At 40.8% G+C, this 11,274-nt stretch overlaps 1 protein-coding gene across 3 annotated transcripts; it reads left to right on the top strand.

Annotated features, from left to right (window-relative positions):
- The first annotated feature begins 414 nt into the window (after nucleotides 1-414).
- Nucleotides 415-9,809, top strand: LOC120103867 (protein TRIGALACTOSYLDIACYLGLYCEROL 3, chloroplastic-like). Of its 3 annotated transcripts, XM_039115035.1 has the most exons (11): nucleotides 415-627; nucleotides 734-1,018; nucleotides 1,811-1,939; nucleotides 2,745-2,840; nucleotides 2,957-3,037; nucleotides 3,942-4,003; nucleotides 4,085-4,160; nucleotides 6,578-6,685; nucleotides 8,976-9,193; nucleotides 9,277-9,361; nucleotides 9,468-9,809. In XM_039115035.1, exons 2-11 carry the CDS (start codon nucleotides 815-817, stop codon nucleotides 9,504-9,506), a joined length of 1,098 nt encoding a protein of 365 aa, XP_038970963.1. In that variant the 5' UTR covers nucleotides 415-627; nucleotides 734-814; the 3' UTR covers nucleotides 9,507-9,809. The 3 variants fall into 3 exon arrangements, with proteins under 3 accessions (XP_038970963.1, XP_038970961.1, XP_038970962.1); XM_039115033.1 differs by having other exon boundaries at nucleotides 416-1,018; nucleotides 2,960-3,037; XM_039115034.1 differs by having other exon boundaries at nucleotides 419-1,018; nucleotides 2,960-3,037; nucleotides 9,018-9,193.
- Nucleotides 9,810-11,274: the final 1,465 nt, after the last annotated feature.

The raw sequence follows: 11,274 nt of genomic DNA, 5'->3' as shown, positions 1-11,274 counted from the left end.
GCATAGCACATATTTAAGTAAGCTTGGCACATAGTTAATTAATGTTTGAGCACTTAATCCAGTCTGGCACAGTTAAATTATCTCGACACATAACTAAATAAGTTTGGAACACACTTAATCTAGCCTGTCACACAGTTAAATCATCTCGGTACACAGTTAAAAAAGCTTGGAACACACTTAATTTAGAGTTGGCCCGACCTACTTTTTCTTCCTGCTATTCGGGTTTGCGGCATTTTCGCTTTATAATAGAATATTAATATATAGCTGGACCGGTTGTTAAATAGAAGGGTTAGACGTTAAACATCGGTCAAAAAAAAAAAAAAAAAAGGGCCCAAACTATATGCAACACGTGGTGCACGCCACGTTGGATAAAATATCGCCTGTGCCCCATCCATCTTCAAACCACATCGTCCGTCCGTCCTCCCGGACGTGTGACTTTCCTCCTGGCTGGTGGCTGGGGGGCTTTTACACTTTTTCTGATAGCCGACGAGGGAGAGGTATCGGTCTGAATCGAACGCACGCAAGCGTTCAATTGCACCCTCCTCGCAATCCAAGCCAGCGGGCACGTTTTCTCGCTGCGCGAATTCGCAACCCCCCCCCCCCCCCCTCTTTTCTTTCCGTCAAAAGGTTGGTGCCCGAATCTACTTCTCTCCTTCCTTGTTGGGGGTGCAATGCATCACCATCGGCGCGGAGATCTCCAAGAGAACCTATGCTCTCTCCCTCTGTTCGCCAGATTATAATCGCGGGCGGAACGTCATCATCATTTTCATCAGTCTTTCCCGGTTCCGGCTCCGGCTCCGGCTCCCGCACGGACATGTCGAGCAGTACGGTCTTATGGGCCAGCTTGCGGAGCTCTCCCTCCACCGGTCTCCGGGGGCATCAGAAACCTCTCATTCCCAGCAGCAGCGTCAGGAGGAGGTGGGGCGGTTCGTGCTGGGATCGTGGGAGGAAGATCCTCTGCGCCTGCACCGCCCCTCCGCGGAATTGGGGCGACGGCCCTCCTTCCCTCGATACCTATGTAAAAAATCCCTCCCCCCAATCTGTTCTTTTCGTTGGGTTAATTTCTTTAGGCTCCACTGGATGTTCCTGCGAATTGTTTCTCATCCAAGCAGGTTCAGTTGGATTTTTATGAGATCGAATTGGCCCAGCCATCCGTTGAATCAATCTATCGCATTAGATTCACGGATTAAAGCCTCGAGACGAAATAGGCCACCAACTAATGAAGAATGCCCGCAAAGTGTTCTTCGTTAGACCTAACAGGCCACAAATGTCCATCACCTATCTGTTTGCCAAAGCCAGCGTGGGGTCTGAGACCACTATAATTCTTTCATGATATTTTCTTGCTATACCTGTAGTGGTAATCATAATTAACTAGCCTGGCACCATCTGTTTAACTGCGGATTCTTCTTCTCCATCCACTCAAGTTGTATACCTAGTCAGGTCCCTATTCCTGCTTAACCTTTTCAGTCATTCTTTTGCACTCGTGTAAGAGCATTAAGGTCAAAAAATAGCTGCAAGGATTGCTTGTCAAAGCTAAAGGCAGAGGCAATGACAAAACAGCCGATTGCACATGCTCAAAACTCAAGCACTTCATATCATCAGAAAAGATCACCCTCATTATCCTATTCTCGTAATCCCGCTGTACTTGATAAATTTTATTGAACTGGTTACCTACATAATGTCATGTGCTTGGTGTTTCGATCAATGACTCTCAATGGCGTAGGAATTTAAGACTTAATTATTGTCTATGTTCCATCTTATCTGCCATTAATTTTTCTTATTTAATGACTTCTATGGCTTATCTTGTTAGAATTCATCCATCTCCAAGAATTTGGGAGTGGGTAATGATGTCAGGGATGAACATGACATTCTTATCGAGTGCAGAGATGTCCACAAATCCTTCGGGGACAAGCAAATATTGAGAGGTGTGAGCTTCAAGGTAAATTTTGTCTGCTTCTTTGTATCATGTACATTTTCAGTGATGATTTCTTTATAAGTAGCACATCCAGACTTATTTTGCTACAAATATTAGCTAATCTGCTCTTCATGCTTTGCTACTTAATTTGTATACAACATCGTTGTAGGTAGGTTGTAATCTACCCGAGCTTGTTCGAGCCAGCATCTGATCATGCTTCTTTTTTACTTCTTTTCCTATACTGGATGTGCTGACATCATCCCGTGATAATTGCATTATAGGCTTGGTCATGTATTCAGCTATTCACTTATTTGGATAGGGTTTTGCAAACAGATGTCAAACGTGCTCTGATAGTTCCTGTCTTCTCTATTTTTCTAGTTCGGGCAATGTTTATGTTGCATATTGATTTCTCCTAAAAAAATGATGTATATGGATGATTCATCAGAGGTTTCTTCCAAGTACATATTTACTACCTTCCTTTGAGTTTAGGAGTTCAATTCTAAATGGTGTTGTTTGTTTTGTTTTCTACTTCATATGCATCTTTTTTTTTATTCTGGTAATAAGTTGGGTCAACATGCTTCGCTTTATTTTTTAGCCCCCTACAAAGTTTTTTTCACCCCCCTATAAAGTTTTTGGAGATTATTGTTAACTTCTTCTTCCTGGACCAAGTAGCCCAGAGTTTTGAGCATCTTGTGCACCATTTTCATATTCATTAAGTTTGGCTTGCTATTTTCACATACTCCTTTAATAATAATTTAGCTTGTAAACTTGGAACGTTTTTGGAACTAAAATTATGTTATGAGTTGCTCACTAGTCTTTTTTAATTCAGATTAGGCATGGTGAAGCTGTTGGGATTGTAGGCCCTTCAGGCACTGGCAAATCAACGGTGCTCAAGATAATGGCCGGGCTTTTAGCCCCAGACAAGGTAATAAATTTGATGCTATATTTGTTTTCCCTTGCCAGTAGGCTTCTGCAACTCTCTCTCTCTCTTTCTCTCTCATCCAAGGATGCTTAACGCTTTGTGTTTTATTTCATGATTAGCAGGGTGAGGTTTTTATCTGTGGAAGAAAGAGACGTGGTTTGGTCAGTGATGAGGAAATCTCAGGCCTCCGGATTGGCTTGGTACTTTTTTGTTTTTAAGTAATTGAGTTGGTCTAGTTATCTTCAAGTTTGCATAATCTAAGCAGAATCATGTCAGTTAGCCCTATGGTGGTCATTTTCTCAAGAAATTCCTCTTATTTTTAGCAAAAGACTTCTTCTTTTGAGACCTTTATTTTGTAGATTATACCCAAGTATGTGTATGTTTTAGTTATAGTCATGGTATGTCGTACCATACTAGACAATACCAGGCATACCGTACCATATCAGTTCGGTACCGGTATCAGTATAGGTGGCGTATTGATCTTCGGTACACCAAAAAAACTCCATATCGTACCGTATCGACACTATGCTAGTGCGGCACCGGTACGGGGTTCGGTACCGGTACAGCGAACCTTGGTTATAGTTGTGATAGGAGCTTTCAAATTGCATCTAAGTAACATTAAAATGGTGTTTTGAAACTGCTTTGTTTAGATGCAGATACTTCTGGCCTCATGCAACTTAATGTAAAAGTAGTAACCTGTCTAAAAAATAATTTATCAAAATTACAATCTAATTATATCTTCTTTATGTACCCTAACTATGCTTATTAATGAAAACAGACTCTATAAACAAGATCTGGATCAAGTACCAGATGTTGTCACTTGGTACACCTGTTCTGTTCCTTTAAATTGCTTTTTGTTTCTAACTTTCTACTCCATCGAACAAACCTCATAAACAGTACAAGTCATCCATTTTGTTGTTAACAAACAATAGACATAAGGTTGTAGCTCTGCTCATCAGCTTTTATATACACTGTATTTCAACATTTTCTTGAAGACAGATCCTCAGTTATTACTGAACATGAGAGATATTGATATTCGTCTCTCTTCAGTCTCTAGGGTGTTACCTCTCTTTAACTGATGCTCTCATTTAATTACCAATGCAGGTGTTTCAGAGTGCAGCACTTTTTGATTCTCTTACAGTCCGTGAAAATGTTGGTTTTCTATTGTAAGGGATGATTATAGTTTTTTGGATAACTACATATATCCTGCCTGGTTTTTGTTGCCTGATATGCCTCTCCGCCTTTAGGTATGAAAATTCCAAGATGTCAGAGGATAGGATAGCAGAACTTGTGGCAGAAAATTTGGCAGCAGTGGGGCTAAAGGTACATTAAATAGTGAATTTAGGCTAATTTATGCATGTTTCTATCAATAGGGCTAAAGTTACTTTCTCATGTTAAATCTTACCTTTGAGATTAGTGAGAAAAAGAATATTAAAGATACAAGAGAGGATGCAAGAAAAAAGTGGTTATTCAACTGCATCTTGCACCCTTGACCATAACAAACCATCTAAAACCCAAAACCAAAGTTCTGATGTAAATTGTATGATTGTCATACAATTGTAATATGAGAATGCAAGTTGTAAGCTTTTTTTATTAAAAAAGACCAAGGGATCTATTAAGGTTTATTCAAATGGAAGTATTTGATCTTGTGACAGCTCTACTATTATAAATCAAACTCTGGGATTTAGACTCCACCCTAGTTTTGACTCTACTTATTTTAATATTTTTCCTGATACCAGAGGCCCACCATGCACTCACTTTTCTCTCGAGCATTTCATATTCCAATATTTTATTTCACATATGGTTTTCCTTTTCCAAGGGGCACTCTTTCTCTTTTAGAAAGAAACTACCGGTTCTATATGTAGTTCCCCTTTCCCAAAATTCTCTCCATTTCACAAAAAAGAACTCCAATTTTTCTGAGTAGAAGAAAAACTTTGATTGCTTTACTTACTACGACCCTTGAGCTTTACCATGACCTAAGGGCTTCCTCTTATGGACACGTGCAGAGGTCTAGTAAATTTTAATGAAGTTACATAGAACATTCAGTGTCTATGTATTAAGTGACAAGCAGGAAAATTTTTAAGCAGATAAAAATTCAATATTGTTTTGCTTATATTTAGTCTATGGTATGCTCTATGAGGTCTTTCATGTAGAGGTAACTGAGTTCAATATTTTAAAATGATAATTTTCTTAATTGGTTGGTTGTCAAGAACTGAGAACAAAGATATCAGTCTTTTACATGGAGCAAAGTTAATGGAATTCTCCAGCTTTGGGTGGAAATTTGTTTCTTTTGCAACAGACATATCATGTCCAGACAGTGAATGATATTAGACAATAATTAGCAAATATTTTCTAGTTTGCTTACACTAATGCATCAAATGCAGTACAAATACAGTATGAGATATGGGAACCTTTTGAAGCCTATATATCATGTCTTCATTCATAGAATGTATCCCACCCTTTTTTTGATACAAATGGAATGTATACCACCCTTTATCCAACAGTTCTGGACATTGAAATATCTATGAAGCATCTAGATTTTGGATTCAACGAGACCACCGTGTCCCTTTTTTTGAATTAAAAAAAAGAAATAATTAGACACTTTTTAGTTGTGCCCTTCTTTGTGATGTTCACTCTTTGAGAAAGAATAGACTGATTTTGGGTGGAAATTCATGACCTTGAAATATGAATTATCTTCTAAGCAAGCATATCAATTCAACTGCTCCATGGATCAGTGAGTTGCATGGCATAGTATATGCATTACCATGTCCACATCCTGAGTTTTGGAGAAGACTGAACCATATCCACAAATACTATATATTGCAAGATTCGACATCTCGATACCGGACCCCGTACTAGTGCCACACTAGCACTATGTTAGTACAGTACGGTATAGAATCTTTTCGGTGTACCAAGTATCGGTACACCATCCATACCAGATATCGATACCGAACCAGTACAGTACGGCCCGTACCATCCAGTTTACGCTGGTATAACGAACCATGATATATTGGATCCATGCCCATCCTAGTGTCCATCCATTTTCCAGCATTCCTCATATTTTTGTCATCATCTCTTTATGGCATGTAATCTAAGGCAAAACACCAAACCAACCATGTTTAGTTCTCAATGATCGCATCAACATTCGTGGCCTATTTGTAATTGCTGGATCTTGTATATGAACCCTAGATACTTAAAATCACTGCATCTTGTGTCAGTGTCACTGGGCTAATTTTATGCTTTTTTTTTTCTTTTTTTGGCATGTCTGACAAATTTAATAACAATCGTTCAGTTTCAGCTTTTGCTTCTTGCTCAGGATGAATCCATGCATTGTTTTATACATATAGCTTTTGTAACTTCAACAGTCCACTATAATTTGTCAAATGAGCATCTCTTCCCACCATCGACCATGAATTTGTAGAATTAGTTAATGATCAGGAGGCATTAATTCATTAGGGCCCAAATTCTTTTTATAAACTGCCATTCCATTAATAATTCCTGGCTTAGCACCTTCAGTGTCTCGATTGTTCTCCTTGTATTGTATCTGCCAAAGTCCTTAGGACTGAGCATTCCATGCATCCATACATAACAGTTTCCTCTGACATATTTAACAATTTGCACATCATTTCATGCTTTATGATTTCTCAGTTCTCTGTCTTGGTGATTACATTGCTGACCACTAGGTCAATTCAGTATATTGTTACATCAGTTGCGCTATTCCTGAATTATTATCTTTGCAGGGAGTTGAAGACCGTTTGCCATCTGAACTGTCTGGTGGCATGAAAAAACGTGTAGCTTTAGCTAGGTCTCTGATCTTTGATAACACAAAGGAGGTGGTAGAACCAGAGGTATGCCCATGAGTAGAATTGGCTTCTTTTATTATTCAGTTATACAATGGAGTATATAACCTGATATACATTCAGCATTAAAAACCAGCACCCTTTTAGGTTATCATGTTGTTTTACTATCTTACCACTGATTCAGTAATAACTGTTACAATCGTCCTTACAGAAAATGTACACACCACTCAATATTGCATTTGAAACCACTGGATTCACAATTTGGATACATTTATGTGGAGTGATTGATTATAACCCTATTTGATTTTGATGAGCTCAAAGCAATTGAGTATATCTGATGTTATACTAATGAATTCAATCTAGTGTTTCAGCCAAATATTTGTGAATTTATGCTTAAGTGTCTCTAGCTTTGGTTCAATACATTTTGGCTAAGTTTGGAACTCAGTTTAAACCAAAGTCTGAAGCTCGAGTCGACTCCGGAAGATTACGAGTCGACTCCAAGTGTTTCAGAAGTTCTGGCACATGCTCGAGTCGACTCCGGTACACTACGAGTCGACTCCGACTGAGAACTGACAGAAAGACAGAAAGTTGATTTTCAGACCCTGTCAGCGAGTCGACTCCAGAAGGGTTCGCGTCGACTCCGATGGTTTCCGAGTCGACTCCCGATGTTTCCGAGTCGACTCCAAAGGGTAACAGAAGAAAGACAGAACAATGTATTTCAGACCCTGCAACCGAGTCGACTCCAGAAGGTTACGAGTCGACTCCGAAGTTTGGCGAGTCGACTCCTAGTTAAGTACGAGTCGACTCTCAGAGGAAAGCAAGACTAGAAGGCAGAGAACCAACTTCGGCAAGGTGCGAGTCGACTCCGAGGGAGTTCAAGCCAAAACACAGAGGATCAGTTTTCGGATTCTGAGAGCCGAGTCGACTCCAACAAAGTGCGAGTCGACTCCGAGGCAGTTCAACTCAAAATACAGAGAAACAGTTTTCGGACTCTGAGAGCCGAGTCGACTCCAAGATGATCCGAGTCGACTCGAGAAAAAAATGCAGAAAAACAGATCTCTGGAACCCTGAGAACGAGTCGTCTCCAGAGGGCCGAGTCATCTCCGGACATTGGCGAGTCGACTCCAGGGTTGGCCGAGTCGACTCCAGAACGAGACAGCACTTTAATTCAAATCCTGACCAGTGGGCGAGTCGTCTCCAGTAAAGCATAAGTCGACTCCAGCAACAGCCGAGTCGACTCCAGATCGAGCGAGTCGACTCCGATCCCAACGGATACACTATCAGGAGTTGCAGATTGTGCAGAACGGCCATAAAATGGTGTCTAACGGCTAGTTTTCAAAGTGGACTGCTTAAATAGCTAGAGTGAACAGTAGTAGACACTGAGGGGAGCTATTCCATTCAAACAAAAAGGGATTTCCACCTACCAAAGGCTCTCAAGAGTAAATACAAGAGAAAGAAGGAAAAAGCGCATTGAACTTCATCCAACAAACGTTTCCTTCGCATTCAAGGCTCTCCTCTGACATCAGATCTTCAGTGCATTCAAAGAGGAGACTCAGAGCCCTACTTCCTCTTCCAAAATCTGTTTGAGGGCTTCTAACTCTACATTATTTATATTGTTCATATTTGCTTTTAAAGAAGCTTTTCCTGTACTCTTTACAAACTGTTTTCTTGTTACTTGATTCAATCAGGGGATTGAATCAAGGTTGTTAAGGTTTGTTGGTGAGCCGAAGTTAAAACCAACGGTGTAAGGGTTCGATTGTGATCCCGGAAAAACAATCGGGTGGTTCTAGTCGGTGAGCCTGTGAAAACCGACCGAGTTCGTTGTGATCTCGTGAAAACAACAAGTTGGGTTGTGAACTTGTAAAACAACCGGCTGTAATCCTAGAGATTATAGTGAACTCCCAAGTGAAGCTTGGGGAGTGGACGTAGGAGCAAGGGTTAGCTCCGAACCACTATAAAACCTCTTGTGTTTGTAATTGGTTCATTGTCTCTTCCATCTTCTCCACTCACTACAACTAGTAATCTAATTAATCTGCCTGCAATAATTTTAATTAGTTACTCATTAAGTTTTAATTTGCAATTATTACTTAAAACCCAATTCACCCCCCCTCTTGGGTTGTCTTCTTAGGCAACAATTTATTTATTTCATTCTTTGCTAGAATGGTCATTGTTAAGGAAGAACAACAATACCTTTGAAAAAAAACACTGTTCTCATTCCTTGCTGATTTGAGATTAGACAAGTTCTTGAAAAGAATGTAGCTGCTGTTCAAAATTTCCTAGTTTTAGTGGGTGTTTGTCTTCAAGAGGAGACCAAAATAGCAACCATTTTTGAAACCAGGCTGTGTATTGTATGCCTTTCCTCAAATTCTTCCTCGACCAGGTGCTCTTGTATGATGAACCCACAGCAGGACTTGATCCTATTGCTTCCACCGTAGTTGAAGATCTCATCCGCTCTGTGCATATGAAAGGAGAGGATGCCCTTGGAAAGCCAGGAAAGATCGCATCCTATGTGGTTGTCACTCATCAGCACAGCACCATAAAAAGAGCTGTTGATAGGTAATAGCATTTTCTTAGACTTCCAAAATTTTTACAGGTTTTTCATTCTTATACTGAGTATAGGTTAACAACTCCTTTGCCAGATTGTTGTTTCTTTATGAGGGAAGGATAGTGTGGGAAGGAATGACTCATGAATTTACCACATCCACAAATCCCATAGTCAGACAGGTGAGCATGGCTTTCAGATAGTCTCGCCATCGTGTTTAGCCTATCATGCGAAAGATCGAAAGGAACAAACCCCAAATATTTTTTTAATCCTTGCTTCCTTTTGCAGTTTGCATCTGGCAGCTTAGATGGGCCGATCAAATACTAAAAATACACTCGATAGCATTTCTGATGTGCTGGTGATCTATTTAAGTTACCCGCCACTCTCTAGACCTCCATGTAAAGAAAGGACCAAATCCTCTCATCATTCAAATTATGAGACAAGGAGGCAAAATATGCCATGCTGAAATTACTTTTGGCTGTCAGAGATGCAGTTGGCAATTAAAAGGCAATTCCTAGCCTGATCCATGTAATATTAATTTTTTATTCCATTCTTGAGTTTTCCTTCAAAATCTGTGTGAGGCAAATTTGTTGTTCAGTATATACAATTTGTTTTCCAAAGGTTTCTTTACCTCCTCTTCTCATGCTGATTTAGCTGATATGAAGAAGGTATACTTTTTCTCAAAAAAAGGTATACTTTTGAGACGAACATTCTGCTGTAACGGAGCTGTTGAAGCTCCTTAAATTGTTTGTTTTTTTTTTTTTTCCTTTTGACTGAATCTGTGCATTAAGACTGATGAATGCTCTGTTATGAGGCCAGAATAACAGGACTGTGAATCTTGAAAGAACACTGTGCGGCATTAAGGAGATTCTTTGACCGAATACGTCAGTACCAGTTGAGGCTTAATCCCCAAAAATGCGCCTTTAACAATAATTGAATTAGGCACTTTGTCCAAAACGAGCGCTAGGATGCCTTAGAGCTGTGGTTACCCCTTGCAGAGAGCTTCACTTAAGAGTTTACATATCCATTTGGGCTCGGGCTGTGAGGGGAAACCTGAGTTCATTGTCAAGCTCTTGATCGGTCCTGATTTTGGCTACCGAAGCTATTTGGTCTTTGACGAAAGCGAAGAGGCTTGGGAACCTCTCTCTAAGAGGCCGGTTCCCCATCCAGCAGTCGAATCAGAACGAGGTAAGTTGGCCATTACCAATTTGGTGCTTGGTCGGAGTTTGGAAGATTCCTAGGGTTTTGTTCACTCCCCCAAAAATGGTAATGAGCATCGCAGGTTTGTTTTTTTTGTTTTTTTTCGACGATGGGGAGGGCAGTTGGCTAGCATATATATAATATGTGTTGCGTGCGTACCAGGTTGCTCCAGGGCTTGGTAGGTTCTGCATAGAGGTTCGACCACCAATTTACACAGCTGTACTCGAGTGAAGACCTTCAGGTTGATGATGCCCGAGCCTCCAAATTTCCTCGGGCGGCAGATAGAAGGCCAGCTAGCTAAGCAATGTCCCGGCGAGCATGATTCGTCTCCTCGCTTTGTCGATTTTTTGGATGACTTCGTGGGGGAGTAGGAAGGTTCGCATCCAGTGCGTCGGAACTGCGGAGAGAACGGAGTTTACCAACGTTAATCTACCCGCCAAAGAAAGGAGTTTGCCTTTCTTTCATTCTGAGAGCTTTTGTTACCACCTTTGCCGCAAGAAAGTTCCAAACTGCCTTTTCAAGTGTAGAATGGTACTGTAGTGGCATGCCCCGATGCCCAGGCAAGTGATCATCGGGAGCTCGGCCGCGTCCTTACTCCCCAGGTTGGCGATTTTTTCAGTTCGGTAGACAGACTTCTAAACCGAGCCCCAGGATCTGAGAGTTTTCGAAGTTAAATCTTGAGGCCTGAAAGATGTTCGAAGGAGTAAAGAATAAACTTGAGAATGGAAATATGTTTGACAGATGCACAGCAGAGTGTCCTCGGCGAGTTGTAGGCTCTGGAATTGCCGGGTGATGCGGAGAGGACCGATACCGGCAATCGGGTTCTTTGAAGCAGCTAGCTAACCAGCCACCTTGAGGATTCGGTCAAGTGTATCGGCTATAAGAAGGACGAGGT

This window comes from Phoenix dactylifera, chromosome 17, assembly GCF_009389715.1.
Source record: "Phoenix dactylifera cultivar Barhee BC4 chromosome 17, palm_55x_up_171113_PBpolish2nd_filt_p, whole genome shotgun sequence".
Lineage (NCBI taxonomy): Eukaryota > Viridiplantae > Streptophyta > Magnoliopsida > Arecales > Arecaceae > Phoenix > Phoenix dactylifera.
Note: the sequence above shows the minus strand (reverse complement) of the source record. Positions and strands in the feature narration are given on the sequence as shown.

Coding starts and splice junctions, on each gene's coding strand:
- LOC120103867 (XM_039115033.1), top strand. CDS start 710: ATGCTCTCTCCCTCTGTTCGCCAGATTATAATCGCGGGCGGAACGTCA. Junction 2,841..2,959: donor GGCTTTTAGCCCCAGACAAG/GTAATAAATTTG, acceptor CATGATTAGCAG/GGTGAGGTTTTTATCTGTGG. Junction 9,362..9,467: donor CAAATCCCATAGTCAGACAG/GTGAGCATGGCT, acceptor TTCCTTTTGCAG/TTTGCATCTGGCAGCTTAGA.